This window comes from Clavelina lepadiformis, chromosome 3 (assembly GCF_947623445.1).
Source record: "Clavelina lepadiformis chromosome 3, kaClaLepa1.1, whole genome shotgun sequence".
NCBI classification, from domain to species: domain Eukaryota; kingdom Metazoa; phylum Chordata; class Ascidiacea; order Aplousobranchia; family Clavelinidae; genus Clavelina; species Clavelina lepadiformis.
In genome coordinates, this window is record NC_135242.1 from 451,201 (window position 1) to 474,915 (window position 23,715).

General features: G+C 43.8%; 2 protein-coding genes across 3 annotated transcripts; one reads left to right on the top strand and one right to left on the bottom strand.

Moving 5' to 3' along the window:
• The first annotated feature begins 560 nt into the window (after positions 1–560).
• Positions 561–23,666, top strand: LOC143449524 (SCO-spondin-like). Of its 2 annotated transcripts, XM_076949759.1 has the most exons (75): positions 561–677; positions 756–906; positions 1,209–1,368; positions 1,446–1,676; positions 2,108–2,222; positions 2,300–2,457; positions 2,520–2,687; positions 2,748–2,947; positions 3,014–3,280; positions 3,361–3,614; positions 3,702–3,923; positions 4,029–4,158; positions 4,228–4,339; positions 4,486–4,610; positions 4,680–4,875; positions 4,931–5,140; positions 5,232–5,355; positions 5,551–5,764; positions 8,373–8,467; positions 8,624–8,735; positions 8,856–8,973; positions 9,037–9,225; positions 9,295–9,506; positions 9,632–9,802; positions 9,884–10,025; positions 10,090–10,286; positions 10,370–10,584; positions 10,652–10,829; positions 10,980–11,178; positions 11,244–11,339; positions 11,406–11,533; positions 12,114–12,250; positions 12,317–12,444; positions 12,534–12,610; positions 12,666–12,795; positions 12,854–13,015; positions 13,080–13,286; positions 13,356–13,582; positions 13,670–13,884; positions 13,950–14,123; positions 14,208–14,299; positions 14,379–14,437; positions 14,705–14,808; positions 14,879–15,115; positions 15,184–15,582; positions 15,645–15,797; positions 15,862–16,076; positions 16,211–16,452; positions 16,532–16,770; positions 16,880–17,074; positions 17,131–17,221; positions 17,290–17,380; positions 17,442–17,616; positions 17,699–17,905; positions 17,970–18,085; positions 18,176–18,332; positions 18,414–18,580; positions 18,646–18,824; positions 18,907–19,044; positions 19,119–19,240; positions 19,306–19,608; positions 19,668–19,810; positions 19,905–20,051; positions 20,119–20,250; positions 20,332–20,474; positions 20,543–20,709; positions 20,789–20,899; positions 20,974–21,224; positions 21,391–21,558; positions 21,634–21,835; positions 21,910–22,028; positions 22,094–22,345; positions 22,418–22,551; positions 22,621–22,771; positions 23,494–23,666. In XM_076949759.1, the coding sequence occupies exons 1-75, from the start codon at positions 634–636 to the stop codon at positions 23,526–23,528; spliced, it is 12,426 nt and encodes a 4,141-aa protein (XP_076805874.1). In that variant the 5' UTR covers positions 561–633; the 3' UTR covers positions 23,529–23,666. The 2 variants fall into 2 exon arrangements, with proteins under 2 accessions (XP_076805874.1, XP_076805875.1); XM_076949760.1 differs by lacking the exons at positions 20,119–20,250; positions 20,332–20,474; positions 20,543–20,709; ... (7 more) ...; positions 22,621–22,771; positions 23,494–23,666 and having other exon boundaries at positions 19,869–20,007.
• Positions 5,857–7,428, bottom strand: LOC143449525 (uncharacterized). The gene is made up of 2 exons (XM_076949761.1): positions 7,068–7,428; positions 5,857–6,693 (listed from the first exon to the last, which is right to left on the bottom strand). Exons 1-2 carry the CDS (start codon positions 7,189–7,191, stop codon positions 6,311–6,313), a joined length of 507 nt encoding a protein of 168 aa, XP_076805876.1. The 5' UTR covers positions 7,192–7,428; the 3' UTR covers positions 5,857–6,310.
• Positions 23,667–23,715: the final 49 nt, after the last annotated feature.

Genomic DNA, 23,715 nt, shown 5'->3' on the forward strand with positions numbered 1-23,715 from the left:
AAATGATCGATTGGCTTGTTGTTTGTCCTGCCAAATTATATTCCAGAAGCCGATAATTTATTGTTGATTGTGGAAAGTTGAACAAATGACCTTGTTTGACCCGAGCGTCGGGTCATCAGGGTTCGACCAATTTCATCGAATTACATCAGAGTGTACAGTAACCAATGGCAACCCTCGTTGTGAAGTAGGTTTGCAGGAGAATTAACACCGCCTGTGAGGTAATTTCCAATTAATCAACAAAGTTTTGTGATAGATAATTACGCTTTAAATAAATCGTTCAAATAAACGATCTGTGCCAGAGAAGAGCGACGAATGCGCCCCTGCTGCGAATTGCGTCACAATTTCATCGCCATGTCCTTATATGGGAATGAACTCGGAATGACCGCAGATTTTTTCTTCAAAATTTCTGAAAACCTTCGAACTTCGTGGAGCAAACTAACATTGATGATATTTCCAGTTGCTCTAAACTTGGCTCAGGCGCAGTTGAGTGCGAGGTTCATTTTGGCAGAGACATAAATCTTTCGTTATTTTTAGCCAGAGCTGCAGTCTTATCGCAAAAATTCAAGTTTTGACATTTTTCTACTTTTTCAAAGCACAGTTTTTGACAAAAATTACATTAATATAAAAGTTTCCATGAAAATTCAGTTCCTTCTGCTCGCGATTCTATGGCGAATTAGGTGAGTTGCCGGTTTTAGTTGGCATTAGGCTGTTTTCCATCGATTGTTTTAGATATTTAATTTCTGTTTAATCAACAGCTGTGGTTACGCAACAAAGCGGTGGTGCCGACGTAATGAAACAACAATCAGTTCTATTGTGACGCAATCGCGCCAAGAAGAAGAAATTAATTGTCTTGATTTCTACAAGTATGCGCAGATAGGATGGAAGTATGATGACGTCCGGATGAAGGTTTGAACAAGCGTTTCATTTGGACCGGTGTTAAGCCAACTTCTTACTCCTCCTTATGAATCATTTGGCCGTGTTCTTAAACTTTGTGTTGAGACGATTGAGGCAAATGAAATCTCTGCATAATATGATAGCTACTTTCTTTATGGAGTTCATTTTCCTGAGACTTAAATATTTCTTTTAAGTTTAAGTTTCTGAATTTTTATTTTAAAGTCGCCCAATCCTTGAATTTTTGTTATAACGAATATTTGCATTTTCCGCATTTCACTGATTTCTGTTTCTTTTGAATAAAATATTTTTTGTAGGAGCAACACGGTCAGACAGGAGGTGTGACGTCATACTTTCAAACTCTTATAAACAAAGCTCTTTGTTACATATACAAACCAGAACAAAGAAAAGAAATGAACGTAACAAAGACGATTTTGGGATGTTGTGATGGTTGGAGCGGAAGTCATTGCCTTCATCGTATGTTTATTACGTCATAATATAACTTAGATATTAATTTACGAAATTGAACATCTTAAACATTAATTTTGTACAAGGAAAAGCGCTATTGGGGACTTGTTACTACGACAACCGCTGCAGATTACCTTCGTATATGACGTCAGCCGTGCCTTATGACGTCACAAATAGAAGTTCAACAGAACGCAAATTTTCCAGAGAGGTTTGTTGCGGTTTGCTGGGCAGTGTGGCGTGGATTTCAGAAAACAGCGACGACAGCGGAAAATGTGTGCAGTGCAAAACAACACAAGGTGTCAGTATGGAGCCATCAGGTAAGATATCTCTAATTGGGGGAATAACCACCGTAAAGCCAAGAACCGGCAATCAGTCTGTTGGCAAAAGTTGTTCTCAGCTCATCATCAACACCATCTCAGCTGTCTACAGCACCTGTTGTACTCACAGCTTAACTGGTGACAAAACATGAACCGATGTCGTCTGAGTAAATTAATGAACTCTCAACTTTCGAACACTATTCAATAATTGTTTTAAAACCCCATCCACTGTACTACTACTATTCATCTATTTGCACGATATCAATTCGTTAACAATAAGCTAACAACCACGATGATAGTTCCCTGGTCTCATGTCACTGCTGTGGTTATTCCCCTAACCTCGAACTCTTTCAACTTTCTGAGAATTTGAAATTTTGCTTCATAAAATTTTGTGACTTTTTTAACTTGCGAAGTGTTTTTCTGATCATCAGACAAAGCCACATGCGTCATTCTGAACGGAGATTACGTCATTAGCTTTAACAATCACGTCCTGAAAATGCGTAATGATTGCGCGTTTCAACTGCTTGGCGACCTCGACCAGGATTGGTTGGTTTCAATAACGTCGACGATTTTGTTGTGATGACGTAAATTTTTGAGTTATTACAATGTTAGCTTTTTTTCAGGACAATTGATGTCCAAAATGACGCATGCGATGACCCCACTCACTGCTCGAAAAAGCTTCGAATCTCGCTCCGTGATGACGTCATCCTTTCTTTATCATCGAATTCTAGTTTCATTAATGACGCAACAATAACGACACCTGATGAATTCTACAAGCACGGTGAGATTACGTTGTAAGAGTTTCAAATCCAACCAGCTTGCTTATTTGACGTCACGTCGCAGGGATCACATTCACTCGGACCGAGAAATTCTTTAGCATCGAAACTTCATTCGGTGTGAGGTTAAGCTGGGATGGGGGGTCCGTTATTTTCATAACGATTGATAAAGGTTTAGAAGGGAAAGTCATCGGTCTCTGTGGAGGTAAAGCATCCGCTAGATGGCGACGTGGAGGTGAGTGTTTTATTGTATCTGGATGCAGGGAAGAGAATTCAACATTGACTCCTCCTGCAGACATCAAGACTTCTTCCGACACAATTCAATCCAAGGTTGAAGCATCAATCGATTATGGATGTCATAATACTGTGATTAATGACATCACGTGTGACGACACGCATAGTGACGTGTATGCGAGAAATGTCTGCGGGTTTCTCTTCGAGGAGGAAGCGTTTGACGAATGCCGGCAAAGTCTTGACCCAACTCCCTTCTATGAGGTAATAATGGTCCATTATTCGGCAATTGTAATCAAAGATGGTTTTTATTTTTCACTACGTAATCAGGTTTGTCGGATGGCGGTGTGCGAGCGAATGTCGTCATTCAATAATCAGAGTGACGTCATACTATGTCAAAGTGCAATGACGTACATGCTCCAGTGCGCCGCAAGTGGAGTGGGGGTGGGCCAGTGGATGAAGAAGAGAGGTTGTCAGTGGGGTTGCCCGCAAGGGATGGAATTCACACAATGCGCCACCAAGTGTCCTGCCACCTGTAACTCGCCGCAAATTGACACGTCATTATATTGCCATGACAACTGCCTTCCAGGGTGCCAGGTGATTGGTCAGAAGCTTTCAAAGTTGAATAAAACGCTTCGAAAATTTTCTTTCTTTAAATTTTACAAAATTTTTTCCAGTGTCAAGAAGGTGCAGTTTTACAAGTAGGAGCTTCTACTGGATTTGATGGCGTGGTAGAGGTCAAATGTCACTCTCCTGACCTTTGCCCGTGCATTCATAGAGGTCAAACTTATAAACGTCACGAATCTTTGACAAAAGATTGTAACACGTGCGTGTGCGGAACCAATGGAGCGTGGAATTGTTCGACCAATCGCTGTCATGCTATTTGTCACGTGATTAGTGCAGTTAACGTCGTCACATTTGATGATTCGAGGTGGAATTTAAAACATTTTATTTAATTTGAATCAAAATTTTTATGTTGCCGTAAAGTCATTGAACTTAGACCAAATATTTCTTCTAGACTCCGCTTAAAAAGAAGCAATTGCTTACGTTATATCCTGGTTAAAAGCAACACAGATAGTGACGTATTCTTACAAGTCGAAGCAAACATTATTACGTCACAAATAGATGAGGTTTTGCCTGAAATCCGATTGGTCCGTATCAGTCATGGCGAGGACCTCATAAAAGTTGAAAGAAACCTGGATGTTTTTGTGAACGCATCAGAGGTCCATCTCCCATACCGGTGACTTGGTGCTCTTATTATTTTCCTGCAAACGTATTCTGGTTTAAGTCGTATTTTTGTTTTTTTCTAATACCGCAGTTTAGTCAAAAAAATTTCCCTTTCCAGAAACAATCGCTTCTCTATTCGCTACGCTTCAACGCATTCTCTTATTTTTACGTCACTGGGATTTTCCCTGATTTGGATTCCGATGGCTGACAGTTTAGATGTCGTATTGGAACCCATGTTTGCCAATAAAGTAAGATAAGTAGTCATGATTACGTCATAATGCATGTAAATATCAAATTCAAACGAGTTTTCGTCCGAGGTTCTTGGAATTTGTGGAACATTTTCCTGGAATTCAAAGGACGATTTTATGACACCAGAGGGCGATATTGAGGCAATACCCGAATTATTTGTGAAAAGTTTTCTTCTCAAAGGTAAACTCTTATCCCTGTGAAATATAAAACAAGATGGAGGCTGGCACTCTGAAGGTCAACGTCATTTTTCATTCTTCTGATCGTCTTATCACTGTCGAACCCATTTAAGAAGTCGACTTTGAATTAATAATTGTATCTGTTTTAAGACAAAAGCGATGAATGCTCGTCCAGTGACGTGACGTGGTTTGCGGCAGATCCTTGTTCCACGCACACCCAACGACGTGATTACGCAAAGAAGGTGTGCGACGTTCTTCATGACGTAATTTTTGAGGTGAGCAAGGTATATTGTGATGCAACTATTAGGTAAATTACGTCATCAATTACTTTTACATGCCCAAAGGAGTGTCATTCTGTGGTGGACGTCGCCGACTACGAAACGATTTGTATTCATGACGTATGCCGCGTGTATGACGTCCATCCCAAATTTGCTTGTCGCTCATTGACGTCATACGCTTTCAAGTGTCTTCAATCTGGAGCGAAATCGACGTCACAGTTGTTGTCATGGCGACAGCATCCAGAGTTGAACGGGGAATGCGGTGAGTAGATTGCTGAGATGACTTCTGAACTTTCGTCATAATCAGCCCATTGTAGACGTCACGTGCTCATCCGGACTTCAATTTGCCGAATGTCAACCAATCGCGTTTACCTCATGTGATGACGTCAGCAGGCCACTGCCAAGCTACAGTGACGTAGGCAACAAGTTGATTTGCGTTCCCGGATGCAGATGCCCGAACGATGGCAAAGTTACGCCGATGAGAGAATTGCTCGAGTATGACGACGAAGAGGGCATTGTTACACAAGGCACGTCACAATAGAGACGTATGACAGCATGGCATCAACATCATATGTTGACTATACTTGTGGACTAAGTTGAATAATTTCTCTATCTCAGGTTATGGCAGTTTGAAACATTTGCAAGATGGCTTACGCTGTGTTCGAGCAAACGAATGTCCTTGCTACAACCGGGGCCGCATCTTTCCTCCGGGACACCTCCTCAGGTCTGGATGCACTGACTGGTGAGATAATAATACCTGGCCCTTATTTAAAACATCGCTGGATTCAGCCTGTCTGTGTTAAGTTGGATACAACCTTTGCTGCACGTACCCCACCAAGATAGGTTGTCTCATTCCGACATATTCAGCCGCTTTCATCAAAAATTCTTTGTTTGTTCTCGAAATATTGCCTTCATGACGTCACTTTTTATCTTTTAGTGTCTGTTCTGTTGGAAGGTGGAATTGTTCGTCCGAAAAGTGCGGCGCCACCGTACGGTGTCCCAATAATATGATTTTTAGTCACAAGGTGACGCCGTGCGACTTGTTGACGTGCCACGATAAACAGTGGATTGCATTATTACATCATAAAGGAGATTGTGATGACGAAATAAGTTACGAAGGGTGCATGTGTCCAAGAGGGATGGTTCTCAAGGTAACGATATGTCATAATAATTTCTATTTATGAATAAAGCTGACCGGGGTGAGAAAAACTCTGCTTCATAGGCTGCATGACAGTGTAATGTGCATAAAAGCTCTATTACATAAAAGCGTTTATGGTGTTAAGCGATCAGCTGACTGGCGGAATTCCAATATATGAATACAAACATAATGACGTAAGAAGCACAAGTGTACAAAACTGGCGCTAAATGTAAGGTCGTGATAACGCAACAGAGCTCTGATTATGACGTAATAAGTGATTTCCTTTCGCAAATAAACAGAGCACACAATAAGATTTCTACGAGGCAAGTTGTGTCGAATATTTCTAAATGATTTATGACTTCACAGTTCCCGCCCAATCCGTCGCTATGGTAACATAACAACATTCCGTGAGATGACGTCAAAGACGTTCAAACAAAACTGCGGGGAACCAGCGACGGAAAGTATAATTTGTGGCTTCAATTATTTAAGAAAGTGAGACACAGAAGCAATTAGTCTTGCCAATCATTGTCCCCTCTTTGTTTTGTCGTAACAAACTTGTTTATGACGTCATCTCAAGTTCTATTGTGATTTCATTGCTGGTTAGATTGATGGGTTGCTCAGAACCGGTTGAATCCGGTTTAAACTTGATCCCGTCCATGCTTGCCAGGTCTTGCCAGTCTATGGTGAGCTTATGGTTGTTGCCATCTCTGCTCACTTTGAACTTGAACTCAAACGACTTGGTTTCGTCATCACGAGTGACGTCAATCAGGTAAATACCCTCAATGCTTCCATCTTGATTTTCCAACTTCACCAACTTGCTGTCCTGGGGCGCAACTTCAGATGGAAATATTGTTTCCCCCGCGCTTTGCAGTTTCCATGGAAACGACGTATTATTGCGTAACCGGAAGCATTTCGAAACTTTCTCAGGAGACTTGCTTTCATCTGCGCAAGAAAAAATAAACATGTCATATTCAATAAGCAATTGTGTCGTCATCACCTTATACATTACATCGCCTGGAGCTGTAGATGACGAAATAAATCGCTTCTTAGAGCGAGGACACAAGAGCAAAGCCATAGAAATCACATTTATTGTGATGACGTGTCGGTCGTAACATAGGTCAAGAGGTTGAATAATTAACATGTTTCTACAATCTTGAATACATCTTGCTGTGTTCTTTATACGTAATAATCGCTCTTTGATGTGTGCTCTAAGGATTATGACGTAGGCAATATGTGCGTCATACCGGATTGATCAACATCTCGAGCATAAAACCCGCACACTTTGTAGTTATGACGTCATAACCAAGGTGACTTACCTTTACTTTGGAGGGAGTAGCTTGGTGGGGGATCAGTTTTGTGAAAATGTTCCTTCGATTTTTCGCTTTTCTTCTCCTTCGAGCTTCCGCCCATTTTATACTTTGCAGATTTAAAGAAATTCATCTTTCAGCTTTTAACACAACAACCTACCATGGGTACAACAACGAATGACTTGAAACTCATGAAAATGGCGACCTTGACATGCGACGCGATTTAAAGCGTTCTCTCTTGTTTAAGTCTTGTTCGTTCTTTCAACTGCATTAAGTATGCTGTGCATAAACTGTCGTGTAAAACCTATCATTCGCTGCATCGCAATCTGACGCAAAAACATTCGAACAATCCAAAACCGACCTGACTAGAAAGCTTTTTCTTAAACCGCTGCGAACGCGATTGCGCTAGAATCAAACTGACTCCGCTGTTTGTTGCGTTTCAGCAGAATGCCTCAGGGCGCTGCGCGGTATAACCGGTCTCGATACATCGAACGCAATAATAAACTTATTATGACGCAATAAGGAGAATCGAACTCGGTCTCTGCGAAACGCTTTTTGTTTATTTCGGAGAAATCTGTTTTATTCTGTGCAGCGCGCTTTCCATGCTGGGCTTTGATTTACTTTTATGCTGCTGATGAACCTGCGCAAGATGGAAGTCCACTGGCAAAATTTAACTTTTCATGGTTTGAACATTATTTGCAGATTTATGAATCCTGTTCCCTCTCTGCCAGTTACGACGATTAACTTCTTTTAAACTTTCCAGCTGACTCACGTCCATATAAGGAGCTTTCTCATCTCACTATTCTCCTGGGACCCGCCCACAATCCCACGCAATAAAGCCATAAATACGTCACAATGACTTATTGTAATGCACTTCTCTGATTTGTGGTGTCCCATGAATTATACCGACGTCGTCCGCCGTAAAATTTCATCCCTGGCAGAAGGAGGCACGGTCTTACAGAAAGTGACGTTAACTACGTTGTGTTTGACATAAATAGAAGATCTTTACGTAGAAGGCGGCCGAGCCAAGTACACAAGACTCTGTTGACAGAGAGTTTGTCGAGAACGTCCAATGTTTGCCGTTGATTCTTTAATTTCCTCGCCACGGCTATAATCGCCTTTAATTTAATTGATTTCGCCGCCATACACGTTTAGAAACATGTCTCGGGCCTGAGCAAATAGCTCTGGAAAAGCTACCGAATAATGCCTCTATTATGAGGTCATAGAAACAAAATTTTAAATTATGAAATATTTGTCATGTCAAAATATTTCATGCTAACATAATAATGACTCTTTGTCAACTGTTATATCCAGGACAATCAATGCATTGATCGTGACGACTGCCCTTGTCACCACGCCGGAAAGTTCTATGATAGGGGAAGCACCTTGGCCAGGGAATGCAACACTTGGTAGAAATTTAGTCTTCAATGCAGTGTTTTATTCAAAGCAATCCACTGAATAATATCCTATATTCTGTTTATACTTATTACGTGATGTAGACGTCATAAAGTCGAACGTGAAAAGTAATGGAAAACTTATATCATAGACATCTTAATTATCCACAGCATCTGCGCGAAAGGGAAATGGAATTGTTCAAAACTCGAATGTTCTGCAAACTGCGTTGTCACGGGAGACGCCCATTACGTCACATTCGATGGCGCGTTTTATTCATTCCAAGTGAGTTATTACGCGATTTCAAACCATCACCCTGCATAGGTCTATGCCCTATGGCGTCATAATTGTCAATGTTGGTCATGAAATAAAGTGAGTAAGAACAGTAGTGACTATGATAAATAGGGCCGGTGTTCCTACGTCATCGTCCGTGAGAATTCCGGTTTGTTCCAAGTCACTGCTGAAAATATCCCATGCGGCACTTCCGGGGTCGTCTGCACCAAGTCCATCTACGTCACAATAGGTACAGAAGACGAATAATTCATCGCGTGTGGAAATTTTGAAAGACGATTAAACTAATTTGCAGGTCACGTGACCGTGCATCTTTTGCGCGGTAAGAGAGTAACAGTGAACGGGGCCAGGGTCGGCAAGCTGCCACGTCACTATGGAAGTGACGTCATAGGCGATGATACGACGTACATGGATCTGTACCAGGCGGGGTTGTTCCTGATCGTCAATTGGCCAAAGCTTGGATTTACCATTTACTGGGATGGAGGTGACGTCACGTTACATCGCAATTTTGTCGAAATTTTGCGACTTTTTTCAAACAAATATTTTTTCAAAGGGACCCGGGTTCAAATCCGGTTGACGCCACAATACATGGGCAAAGTGTCAGGACTTTGCGGAAATTATGACATGACAATAAGGAATGATTTCACGACCCGTCTCGGTTCTCTGGAGACCTCGATGGCCATCTTCACTCAAGCGTGGAAAACTTCGCCTGTCTGCTTCGAGACTACACATTTTCATCGTGGATTCAACATGAACCCGTGTGAGGTTGGTTGACGCGGCGGAAATCGCTCATTTTATGGCGACGTCATCGTCATTTAGCGATGTACATTTTAGTTTCATCATTAAAGTGGTATGACGTCATCAATGACATACACAGTTCTCATTTGCAGAGTAACGAGCATCGCGTGGCCTGGGCTCGACACAAATGTTCGATCATCACAAGCGGAGAAATATTTGAAGAATGCCGGAATGTTGTTCCGCCACCTATTTACTACAACTGGTGTGTGCACGACGCATGCGCATGTAATGCGGGCGGCGATTGTGAGTGTGCGTGCACGGCTGTAAGTAGCTTGACAAAGTTGTAAAAGATCTAAACTCTATAGAATCCGGATTATTCTAAGAGCTCTCACCGCTCTACGCAGATAGCTGCCTACGCGCGAGCCTGTAGCGATCAACATGTATACGTAAGGTGGCGCTCGCAAGCCCTGTGTCCAATACAATGCGAAGGGAACAAGGTGTACATGGAATGCGGACCGGCGTGCCAGGAGAGCTGTACCAGCAATGGTGTGTTGGTCCGACTATGGCTAATTTGTCACTTGCAGGTTAACCAAGGTTGTCATGGTTACAGATACGTCATCGCGGTGCAAAGAGCTTCCGTGCGTTGAAGGATGTTTTTGCGCACCTGGTTTTGTCACGCGTGGTCGGCGATGCGTGAAGCGCTCAGAATGTCCGTGCGCGTGGGAAAATGGCGAATACGAACCCGGAACTACAGTCTTGGCGGATTGTCAGAACTGTACATGTCACAATGGGGAATGGACGTGTCAGGTAGGGCCACGCGTGTGTGCGTACACTTATGCATGTATTTTCGCGTGTGTGTATTTTGCGCACTTTTTTAAATTTTTCTCAAGGGAGAGAAATGTGATTCTTTGCTGCCATCTTGCGACGACGATAAATTGCTCTGCGAAGACAAAATTTCTTGCGTGCCGTTGCTATGGAGATGCGATTTCGAAGCAGACTGCATGGACGGTTCTGACGAAAGCGACTGTGATTGGTCGGAAGAAGAATGTCGTCATGCCGGTGGTCACGTGTGCGGAAGTGGTCAATGCGTTCTTCCTGCAGCAAAGTGGGTAGTTTCCATAACAAACATTTAGCGACATTGTACTCTGTGACATCACAATGTTAATTTTAAGGTGCAACGGCGTTAGTGATTGCCTCGACGCATCTGATGAATTCGATTGTGACGTTACAAACTTCACCTGTGATGGGTTCTTGTGCAACAATGGGAAGTGCATCAAAGAATCATTGGTGTGTGACGGAAGATTAAGTTGCGGATTCGGGGATTTTTCAGATGAATTAAGTTGCAAAGAAGTACGTGGTCGCGCCTCATCCCGAATTGCGCACATTTTGTGGTTCAATGAGTTTAAGACAAAATAAAAATTTTTAACTTCTCTGTTGAAGACAGACATCGGTTTCTCTGCTCTGGAACAAAACCAACTTTAATAAAACCTTCCTTTGTAGAATTGCTCATTATTACGTCATTTTACTTGCAATAATGGGGATTGTATCAGTCGGAGAGCTTACTGTGACGGAAGACCTGATTGTGATGACGATAGTGATGAAATCAATTGCGTATGTCCTACGTCATACTTTACATGTGCTGACGAAGAATGTGTGGAAAGAGAAAAACTTTGTGACTCAATAGAAGACTGTGCTGAGGGTAGTGATGACGTTTGAGGGTAAACTTAAAAGATTGCCATAATTTCCAATTATTGCGTAATACAGGGGAAGACGAACTGGAATGCATTCACATGTTAATTACGCCAACTACGTCAACAACAACCACATTACCTACAACGTCATTAGAAGACAATACAACAGGTTTTTAGCTTAAATTTTGATTGACGTTTGACGTCTTCACAATGTTACGCGCATTAACTTCACCAGAATGCCCGGAGTTCCATTGCAATTATGACGTAAGCAAATGTGTACAATGGGGCAAAGTGTGCGACAACAATTTCGATTGTCTTGACCATTCTGACGAAACAGAGGAATGCTGGAGCGAGTGTGCTGAGGTGAGCGCACAAATACGAAGCTTTTTATAGAACCTTAACAGGAGAAATACATCAAGGATCACATGGAACAATTTTTCTTCACTGATGCTGTGACAAAAACTTTGTCACTTCTGTTAATCGCGTTCACGTTCACGTTAAGTGTCTCATTCAACTAGATTATTGGTCGTTGTAGGTTATAGAGCCGTCGTATTCATCCAGAGTTGTATTTTAACATTTAGGTTTTCCGGTGTATACGGCACATTGACCACACTTTTGACATATCGTACAAGTTAACAAACCACGTTTGCTTTCTTATCACTTTCTTTACCAATCCCTGGGTATTTTAGCGCGATTGTGTGCACGCGCGGTTGATTAAGAGCTGCGCCTCGCAAATTGAGTTTATTTCAACTTCGTTTAAACAATCAGTGTCAGTAAGTTAATAAGCGGTCTGGTCGTTATCCAAGGGAAAGTACATGGCAGTTAAAGTGGCAAATAAACGTCATCTCGGAAGAATACCCGACTTATGCTCATTGAGGTTTTTTGTCATCTAGAAAAAGTTGCTAAATCTCGTTACCTAACGTATCCTCGTATGATGTAACAGACGGAATTAAGTTGCGATGGAGGGCTACGATGCTTAGATGTCAGGTTCTTGTGTGACGGATTCAATCAGTGTGAAGATGCCTCTGACGAAGAGCATTGTGACGTCACAACAAGCTCGCCAAGCGCTGTTTGCATTGGGTGAGCACAACTTTTGTATGACGTATTAGTAACAGCAGATGATCTGTACAAGTATTCGTTGATCAGAGAGTTTCGCTGTAGCGACGGGGTCTGTATCAATGGATCGATGATCTGTGACGCAATAATTGATTGCGAGACTGGAGATGACGAAATCGGATGTAACCGCGCCGCTACCATGACAACAACGACATCGGGTATGACTGTTTCGGGCGGAAGCGACGAAAGTGATTAGAGCAACTTTCAATCAAGTTTTACTGCAAATAACATTATTATTACGCCATAGACGAGGAAATCGCACCAACAGTTGCGTCATGCAAGGGATACATGTGCAGGGACGGGAGGTGCATCCACCTGGAGCAGGTGAGCTTCATCTTAAACTTCCTTCTCTTCCTCCTCCACAATCTTCTCCTTGCAGGTCTGCGATGACGTCAGTGATTGCCAAGATCACTTGGACGATGAGTTGATGACGTCATCAGATAGCCCTAGCAACGTGACTTCCTCAGATGAAGTTGGATGTGCCATGTGGGGCGCTTGGGATCAGTGGGGTAAGAAATTGTTACGTCACGTTAACGTCAGAGAATATAACCAGAAATGAGTTTCCAGGTGACTGTAGCCATTCATGCGGATCGGGCGTGCAATTACGTAACAGAACATGCCCATCCATGCATGAAGAGGACAGGCACGTGACCAAGAAAGACCCCCTAAGGGGTGAATGCAAAGGAAAAGTCGCTTCAAGTCGACCTTGTTTCATCGACGATTGTCCAAGTATGATGACATAATCATTGCGACATTAATTATTATGACGTGTGCTAATGCGATTGTTACATAGGCAAAGGAAACGAACTCACTGATTGGTCTGACTGGTCACTCTGTAGCGCCACATGTGGCGGTGGTATTACTTCTAGGTGGCGTTCTTGTTCTGACGGGACGCAAAATTGCACTCTAGCGCTACATCGTGGCCGTTACAGACAAGGGGTTCCGCTTCTCGAAATGCAATCTTGCGCGGAAAAAATATGCCCAGACCAAGAATGCGTCGGTGAATGATATACCAAGTCATTGTAACGTAATAATACCCATTGTCACATAAGCTTATATTGACGAGCAGGTAACAAAGCTTATTATGACTGTGGAAGCGACAATAAAAGCGTGTCCAGTTATTGCCCTTTGACCTGTCGTGACCTCATAAGAGGAGGGAAGGCGACCTGCGTTACAAACAAAGCCAACAAAGGGTGCCAACAAGGGTGCCATTGTCCTCCTGGTTACGTCACAATCAATGAAAGCAGCACGCAATGTGTAACAATTGGGGATTGTCCCTGCTATGAGAATGGGAAGGTAAGTTGCCATGAAATGATGGAGCTGGCAGGCAAAGCAGTTGGACGTCCAAGTCACAAATAGTCAGTTGTCATATATTTATGGCAGACTTACGAACGTGGTGACGAAGTTAGAAGAAAAGACACTTGCCAAATTTGTCGATGTTCCGGCGGTGGTCGATTGCGTGATTGTAGGGATGATCCCTCTTGTGACGTTACAAAACTGTGCGGTTGGAGTGAGTGGTCGGACTGGGGCCCTTGTTTTGGGCCGTGTGGAGTAAACGGGGTACAATGGGCTTTCAGGTCCCCATTCCACCCCAGCAGGTAGCCGAGTTGTGCGGGAATAACCCCTAAATAGAGAAGCGACCTTAAATTTCCATGTGTGCCAGGTACGGTCAAAAACGTCAGTGCCAGGGAAGCTACCGGAAGTCCAGAAGATGCCCCTCAGCACAGTGTAAAACATGTGACGTCAATAATACATCACGCAAAGTTGGAGAACAATGGAAGATTTCGTCATGTAGGTTGTGCAAGTGCAAAGATGACCGATCAGTTGATTGTGTGAGGTAACAAAGCTCCACAAAGCTGCGATATGAAAACTTGAACTAGTTGTCATAAATTCAATTGTTAAATTTCTGCAACAACTTCAGGTTTTGCAAATTCGCTACAATTGGTTGCCCTGGAAACCAAACACTCGTCGAACCAATCGAAGAAGAGAATTGTTGCTATTGCCAGGATACAAGTAAGTGTGACGTCATGAACTATGACTAGATTATATCAGGTGACGATTACCTCATTAAATTTGAAAAGACCTCATACAGATAAAAGCGAGCTCTGGTATCCTCCGCAAAGCAACCGAGAGAAATCAGAAGAGTTTACGGTAAAAAGTGAAAATATTTTAATTATAAAATTTTATTTGTTTTATATTTGTTATGTCGTCTTGAGCAGAGGAATTCTTTGATTGCCGGCGATGGAGATAGTTTAAGATTCAAATCATCGTTTAGCCGCAGTTACACAGATTATAATTAACGAAATTAATAACTTTGGAAAGTACCAGTTAGTACATAGTTCTATTTCGTAGCAATTCTGTTGACTTATCGCGCCACCTGTAGTTACAATAAACTTCCTTCATTTTCAATCTGAACAGAATAAAACCGCATTCCCTGGTTCCACGTATACAGGAAGCGCAACACTGCCATCGTGCGGCGTGACTCAACACCGCTGCAAGCAATCACACGAATGTCTTCCCAGGTCTGATCTCGTGCACATTGCGTCATAATTTTATTTCCTTTGTGATAATCTTGTCTCTTTTGGCATTCAGGAGTTTCCTTTGTGATGACGTCACGCATTGCATCGATGGATCCGACGAAGACGAGGAACTATGTCGTCATCCAGCTGACATGAATGAAGATCACGACTGCAGATTTTCTGATTGGTCAAAATGGACGCCTTGCTCCCACACGTGCGGAATGGGGCAAGAGTTTCGTCACAGAGGATTTCGTTCTACGATGACGTCATCACTAGAGAACACATGCGTGGGGCCTGTCCAGGCCTTCAGGTAGATATTCGTGTGTCGTCATCACATGAAGATGTCATCGCGGTTTGATAAGTTCAAATATTCCACAGACCCTGCTTCTTAAAATCCTGTCCACGTCACGGAAGCTGGTCGCCATGGCAACGTTGGTCTCGGTGCAGCCGCACTTGCGGAGGGGGAATCCAAGCTCGGAAAAGATTTTGCGACTCACCGGCGCCACTAAACAGCGGTATAGAGTGTCCGGGGGTTAACTTGGAGACAAGGTTGTGCAACCCCGGCCCCTGTGTGCCCTGGTTATGCTCCGGGGGCAAGATACTCCTGAACGGTACCGAATGCCCCGGGTTCGAGCTCTGCTCCCAATCTTGTGCTGACTTAAGCTCTGACGTCAGATGTAAGTCAGAATGTTTGCTACGTAACAATGAGGGAGGATGTTTTTGTCCGACTGGAAAGTATTTTCAGGACGGAAATTGCGTCACTCAGGAAAAATGCAGGTAAGACATAGCTGATGACGTCATTACAACGTTGAAGTGCTACTACCTCCTTTTTACGACAGATGCTCGATAAATCGCGTCGAACATGATCCCGGATCGCGCGTTTTCATGAATGGGTGTGAATGTATCTGCACCAATGGGGTGGCGCAATGCTCCATGGAATGCAATCTTGACTGTGGTTGGTCGGCTTGGACCACGTGGTCTCATTGTGATCGGTGAGTGGAGCCGATTAGAACCAATCACCTTTCTTCATTTTCAACGATTATCTGATAATTCTAGAACATGCGGGGTCGCAGGGTGGCGCCATCGATTTCGATCCCCCAATAACCCCAGCACGGTGGGCACTAGAGGTAAAAAATGCTCCGGAGGAGGGCACGAGACGAAAACGTGCTCCTACACCCCGTGCCCCCCGACGTGGGGTGAATGGGGCTACTGGGGGCAGTGCTCAAGTTCATGCGGGGTCGGGCGACAAATCAGGAGGCGACAGTGCGAGGGTGGGTCCATAGACATCGAATAACAATGTTCAAGTGTGGATTTAGCGCAGGACAAGACTCAGCTGGTTAACCTTTGGCGCCATTTAGTGGTCGAGCTGGTTCATTGACTTCATTTCTACGAATCTTTTTTTCAGTTGACGGTCAAAAGGCATCCACGTCGTTCTGCACTCTCGGAGGAAATGATGTCACTTATCGACAGAGCAAGATATGCACCAACGTTGATGACGTCACTGAGTGCAAAACATGTCTATCCAACATGGTATACAAATGCGTCAAGTGTCCACGAACATGCGATGACGTAAGCACTAACGTCACAAAAAGATGTTTGCAGAAGTGCGCGTGGACGTGCGCCTGTGAGGAAGGAAAATATCTGCAGGTGGGTGAACGTCACAAAGCATGATTCGCACATAACAATGACATAACAATATGATCTGACCAGAGATTTCCGCTTGCAGGGGAAAGAATGTCTCCCCCTCTCCAACTGCTCTTGTCACGTCATCGATCACGTAAAAAGCTCGACAGCCAATGAGAAACTGCAGCCAGGAGAAAGCTTCCAATCAGATTGCAACACGTGTACTTGTGTCAATGGAAGTGTAATTTGCACCAATGAGAGTTGTTCTAGTCTCACAGTTGCATCTTGGGAATGGTCTCCATGGAGCCGGTGGTCTCGGTGCAGTCGTACTTGCGTCGACATGTGAGCATCCTGACTGTTTGTAAAGTTTAGTCTGTATATTTTTACTCTTTGAAACCCTAATTGAACAAATGGCTCCTTGAAAGAGCTTCAAAAAAGTGTCTTCATTCAGCTCCAACATAATCTCCACTTCTCTGGGCGTGAAAACAAGATACAGGCAGTGTCTACCGAAACATGACGTCAGTACACATGACGTCACTTCCGGATTATGCGCAGGACCTCGAGAACAGTCGAGCCAATGTGGGCTGACTCTTTGCCTGCCCCAGTCCTCGTGGATGCCGTGGTCCGCTTGGTCCGACTGCGACAGGTGAGTCATAATCGCCATTAACTTCGTCATAATGACACTCATTATCATGTACGCAGGACATGTGGGGGTGGGGTTCAAAGGTCAAGCAGGAAGTGCAGAGATAGGAGCGAGTTGGGCAGAGTTACATGTGAAGGGAGTGACGTCAAGGTGGGATGACGTCAAGAACCCGATCAGGCAGTAGATCAGTGAATTAATCGGCAAAATATTTTATCCAGGCGAGGGCGTGCAATCTGCGTCCTTGTAGGAATGAGAAGTGTCCTGCAGGATCAATCTTTGTAACGGAATGTCAGCCGCCGTGTGGTATCGGTGCGTTATCGATCACGGGGCATTACGTCACTTCTAATTTTAAAGTTGGATGTTATTACAGAAAACACTTGCCAACGAATGATAGAAGATACGTCATCAGAGAAGTATTGCAACCATGGTAACAGAAGCATTTGTGACGTGGGTTACTGTAAATGCATTAACGACCTCATGTGGCAGGACGGTGAATGCGTCCCACATTATCAATGCAATTGTAACGTCATGAAGAAAGTATATAAGTAGGTTGTGGTTAAACCAGAAGTTTCATTGTTTTCGTTTTAATGGCGCACAAGGCAACGTGACGTAATAATCCAATTCCAGGTCTAACTCCACATTCTCCATCGGCTCCTGCACCACGTGTCAATGCCGCAATGGCGCCCTCGTTTGTCGACCCAAAACTTCGTCGAACGGTTCTTCTGTTTGTGATGTCAACCAACCGTGCTATGATGACGCAAGCAGTGGCGTCACCTGGACGAGTTGGACGTCATGTAGCAAGTCGTGTGACGTAGGAGTGAGGAGACGTTTCAGGTTGGGCCCAGTAAGTGATGTCGATGTTTGATTATGACGTCACAACTGGCTTCTCTGTTTCCAGCGTCCCCCCCAACAATGGAATGACCAATCATATTGGGTCTTGGTGTCGTCATTCAAGTGAGCAACAAGAAGACTGTAATGTGATGTCATGCACACGTCATAATGCCGACTGCGGAGGTAGCTCATGGTTCATGGTTAACAAACTGTCTTATATTTTATTCAAGCCGCAGCGATATGTCTTTACATTTGATTGGTTTACTTGTCTAGGCGACTGTTACGTCCCTTCCGGCAACACCTCCGACCACAACTTTACCACTGGATGGGGCTGGTGGTCATCGTGGGGGGCTTGTAGTACAACGTGCGTGAGAAAATCAGAAGATTCGTGGCGTCATAGATACCGGAAGTGCTACACTGCCAACAACAGGTGATTTGTCTGCAAGAGCTTTGCTATTTTAAGCTATCTTTGTTCACGTAATAATATATTCTTCTGTGACGTCACAATTAGCTATGGTTGCGTCGGATCTGATTCACAAACTTCACTCTGTGATGTCTCTTTACTGCCATCATGTGACCATGATGAAATATGGAAGCAGTGGTCTGATTGGTCGGCGTGCTCAGTCACGTGTTCCGGGAAGGGCGCCTTATACCAGACACGGATAAGAGTGTGCAAAGGTACCCCTCCGATTCCGGCCCGGTCAAGTGCAATGGATGAAAATCTTTTATTTTTTTACTGACAGGGTCAGACTGTGTTGGATCTGGCTTGGAGCGAAAGTTGTGTCCCTGGCAGGGAAATTTAAACAACTGTTACAACGGCACTCTGCCGCCCACCAGTGACCAAGAATGCGCCAATCAGATTAATGGGAGTCGATTTGAACGTTGTGGGCCTGAATGCGCCACCACGTGTTCAGGAACACAGGTTGTGGCAAATATTCTGGATGGTAGAGACAGCATCAAAATATTTATGTGCTTGAAACATTCACAAACTGATTTCGATTTAGATTTGTTCCAAAACTTGTCAACCTGGATGTCACTGCCCCCCTGGGAAAGTTTTAAATTTTGGCGGGAAATCTTGCGTCGAACTGTCCCGGTGCAAGTGCTTTAGCGCCCTCACTCGAAAATACTACCAACCAAGAGAGGTGTGAGCATATATAAGATGTCGTTGTAGTAACCGATGACGTTTCAACAGCAATCGTCTTTGTGTCTTGTGCAGAGGTTCATTTTAGATGGATCCTTTCCACGTAACTGCAGCTGTGATGACGGCATAATACAGTGTGAGGACTATCGCACTACGTCACAATTATATCATTGGTCGCACTGGACTGCTTGTAGCAGGTTAGATTTCAACTTGAACTTGCGAATTACTTACAGCGACGTTCTAATCCGCCTCATATCCCTAGGTTATGTGGAAAGCAGGAGAGGTTCAGGTATCGCTCCTGTCCAATCAACGCCTCGCATTCCTATAACACAAGTGACGTCATCGGAAGAATATTAATTGGACCGCCATCTGCCGGCATCCAAGTGGAAAAGAGTCAGTGCCGAATCTATCCAAACTGCACCGAATTCTGGGCGAAACCATCACCGTGGGGGGAGTGGGGAGCATGGACGGAATGTACGTGCATGACGTCACACATGACAAGAAGAAGAGCCTGCAACAACATGACGTCATGCAAAGGACCGCGGATCCAGACGAAGCCGTGTCGGTAAGATCAAATGACGCAGTGGTCTGTTGCATTGTGGGATAATTCGCTACTTGTCATAGGTACCACGTGTCAAAGTGTGACGGCAGATGCCCTTCCGGGTTAACCCTTGACCCATGCCCTAGGTCAAACTGCGTCACATCCTGTTTTCAGCTGTCGTCAGAAGCACAATGCGTGGATTATAACGTCACAACAACAGGATCAGGTTTGTCAGACAGTGATAATCTTGCAGCTATGGTCAAAGTTAAACATCTGCATCACAGATGAATGTAAACAAGTGATTCTTACGTAACAATAAGATCGGCAGCGTCGTTGGGATAGATGTGTCCCACAGTGCACTTGTCCAGATGATCTTCTCATAAATCCAACCAACCAGGAAGGAGTATTTGAGTGCGTACCACCGGAACAATGTTCTTGTTTTCTTTTTGACGACATAATTACTCTCGGTAAGTTTCCAGTCTTTAAATGGGTCATTAATTTGCACCCCGAGAATGAAATTGTGAATTTGTTCAGATGGAACAAACAAAATGAATGACGTCGTTTTACGAATCGGTGTGAATAAAACATTCCAAAACTCCTGCAAGAACTGCACTTGTCATCACAATGCTGATCTAAATTGTGATGTCATCAAATCGTCATCAAATGGTATCTTTTTTTGCATTAGACATCCGACTAATATTGATATTTAAGAGAATTTACAAAAATTTATCACCATCTTTGCTGCAGATTCGGCTTGCACATTAAAAGAAGAAAACAGGAAATGGAAACCCTGGTCCGGATGGAGTGAATGCTCTCAGTCCTGTAATAGCGGCATCCAGTTTCGGGTTAGAGTCTGCGAACATCCACCGTGTGCTGGCGCTAACGAGCAGGTGGGCACAAGAATGAGCATTTTACGAAATAATTTAAAATCAAGAAGTAAAAATGATCTTCACTCCAGACCCAAAACTGCAACAATGACGTATCATGCAGTATGACGTCATGGGAAGCATGGAGCGCGTGTTCGAAGTCGTGCGGTTATGGGGTCAAATCCCGGTCAAGACAGTGCAGGGCAGGGCACCGGTGCGGGGAGGACAAGCTGCTGCAATTAAGCAAATGTTATGCTGAGTGGGTGACGTCAGGTTTATGTATTCACGGTGACAGTTAATATCCACGTCAAAAGATTAATGACGAAATAACTTTGCAGCAAATCGTGTCCACCATCATATACAAATTGGTCGCCGTGGTCCTCGTGTGACGTTTCATGCGGATTAGGTCATCAATTACGTCACAAGGAGTGCCGGAATTCAACCGACAGGCGAGACCTTGTGCAAATGATAATCCTTGAAGAAATATTATTGAAGGGATGACTAATTCTGGAATTTCTTTCAGCCTTCCGCAATATCTTTGTGAAGAAGGTTTACGTCATTCTGACGTCAACTCAACAAGTAGCAGGGAAATGAGACAATGCTTTGGGAAAGCGTGCAGTGATGTCAGAAATACGTCATACGGTTGGACGGAATGGTCTTCTTGGTCTCTGTGTGAAGGAGGTTGTGGGAAGGGAATTCAAAGAAAGTCACGCCGCTGTATTTCACACCGATCCGTGCCTAATAACACAGACGTGGAATCCAATCGCTGTACAGGTATTGACGTCAATAATTATTATTACATGGTGGTGACATCACATATCATGAGATGTTGTACATTTGTAATCATGTTGAAGAGTGCGATGATTTTATCAAGTCAATGTAACAATTATGAAAACGTGTCGTGGTAAATCTCTCAATGATAATTGGTTAATCTAATCAGGTGACCCAGTAACTCGCCGAAGATGTTCCTCACTGCCCTGTCCCGACCACTCAACTTCCGCCCTCTGCCCCCCCGGAATGACGTCAGAACGTTTATGTGACAATTGCTTACGTAACGATGATGGAATGTACTACCGCCAACCGTTGTCGTGCGTGGAAATGACCTCTGGTAAACCTCTTAACTGACCTTGACCTCGAGTTCAAACCACAAGTCGACAGTTAACGTCATAATTTCTTCGTTCAGGCTCAATTCTTCCTTGCAACGCCACCCAGTGTCGGGAGGTGTGTGTTTGTAGTGGGGGGAAGATCCTCCAGACGAACGCGGAGGAGTCGGCCCAGTGCGTCGCCCCCGCCCACTGCGAATGTCGCGATCAAGACCATCGGGCCTTTCCACCCGGCGCAAGGTGGATTGTGACGTCACCAAACCAAGCAGGAAACGTGTGCACGTGAGTAGTAATACGTCATAATTAGTGTATTACGTCAGAGGTTACATCGAAACTCAATGTTATTTCGTCATCAGCGCCAATTGCTCTTGCTCTGCGGGCCGAGTCATTTGCGTGCAAAACCATTGTACATCACGTGATCTGTGTTCTTGGAGCGAGTGGGGCGCATGGACATCTTGTAACTCAAGTTGCTATGGTAATCAATGATTTCATAGTAACAAATTTTGACGTGTCAAAATTTTACAAGCGAACCCTTTGTAGATCATACGTCACCGACGGCTCGATTCCGCTTCAGAGCCTCCAATGCGTCATCAAACGCTGATGGTGTTTGTGGTGATGACGCAATGCAAGCAGAACATTGTAACGACATAATTCCGTGCCCAATCGAAAACGCGACGTACAACGTCACGAATACGTCATGCAGTGAGGACTGCCCGGAAATTACGTGTAGAGATAGCGAGGTTAAAAGTAGGAAGGAAGGAGATTGTTGTATGACGTGTCAGGCAGAGATTGGTGAGTTTATTTCACACCAATTCAATAAGAAGCAAGTTAGATATTTTCATTCCATTTCATTCCTTTATAAAGATGAAGGAAGTTTCCACGCATGCGCAGCTCGCAGCGAAATTAAAAACTTCTCATTGGACGGATGTGAATCACGTGATATTAACATCACATATTGCGCTGGATATTGCCATTCCTCTGTCCACGTGATTCCTTACGTAAGTGCCTTTTTATCTATTATTACGTCATAATACATAAACGCACAGATAAAACATCGTCTTCTTCAGGCGCCATACTTTCACCAATCATGTGATTGTTGTTCATATCACGTGGACAATGAGCACCCTCATATCACGGTCACGCTTGAATGCGCCGATAAAGATGACGTGAAAATGAATCTCCCGAACATATCACGATGTTCTTGCGACTCATGCACTGGTGAGTGAAACCTCATGCTTTCTTCTCGTCATTATCACGTAATAAAAGATGGGATCACGAGAAGTGACCGTGAACAAACTCACCGGCGACAACTGGTAGTGGACAACTGACCGGCAACAAATTGGCCGGCGATCAAATTAACCGTGACGTAAATTGGCCGGCGATGAAATTAACCGTCGATAAATTGGCCGGCGATCAAATTAACCGGCGACAAATTGGCCGTCAAAAGGTCAAAATTCTAATTCACTATCTAGTCACTATCTAGTCACTATCCAATTTAGTATGTGTATTGCAGTCAAGGTTGCCACTCGTAGAGTTTTTTGGCCCTTTGTAGGGTGTAGGGTGACCCTACGGGTTTTTCACCTTTATTCATAGATTTCCTATTGTTACATGCATTTTCCCGGTCTAGACGAGTTGTTTGATGAGATTATGAAACAATGCGTTGTAGCCTATCTCATGTTGTAACAATGGACTCATTGCAATAACAATGGACACTTTAGTTAAGTAAATTGTCAGATTGAAGCTGTACGTCAGGACTCCCACGGTCAATTTACCTCCCGGTCAATTTTCATTCCGGTAAGTCTGTTCCCGGTTACTTTGTTCGCGGTCAATTTACATCACAGTCAGTTTGTTCGCGGTCAATTTACGTCACGTTCAGTTGTCCCCGGTGAGTTTGTTCGCGGTCATATGTCGTGGAACCATAAAAGATGACGTTTGTGCAGAAGCGAGTAACCTGATGAAGCTTTCCGAGCCTTAGACGTCTCCTTGTAATGTCGCGATCCTCTTCATGACCTGAGCGTTGCCTTACTGGAATCTTTTTTTTTTTATTTTATTATGACGTAGTAAATGTAATCGATTTGTGACGTCTTCAATAAACGGGTTTGTGAAATCTCCACTTTTTCCTCCAACAATGCTGACTTCCAGCAATGCAGTGCTCTTTGATT

Bases quoted from the DNA above. Each gene is read 5' to 3' on its own strand.
- LOC143449525 (XM_076949761.1), bottom strand. From the start codon at position 7,191: ATGAATTTCTTTAAATCTGCAAAGTATAAAATGGGCGGAAGCTCGAAG. The intron at 6,694-7,067 runs GTAAGTCACCTT...TTTCTTGCGCAG, and splicing joins CTACTCCCTCCAAAGTAAAG to ATGAAAGCAAGTCTCCTGAG.
- LOC143449524 (XM_076949759.1), top strand. From the start codon at position 634: ATGAAAATTCAGTTCCTTCTGCTCGCGATTCTATGGCGAATTAG. The intron at 17,906-17,969 runs GTTGGGCCCAGT...CTCTGTTTCCAG, and splicing joins GGAGTGAGGAGACGTTTCAG to CGTCCCCCCCAACAATGGAA. The intron at 19,609-19,667 runs GTAAGATCAAAT...TACTTGTCATAG, and splicing joins ATCCAGACGAAGCCGTGTCG to GTACCACGTGTCAAAGTGTG.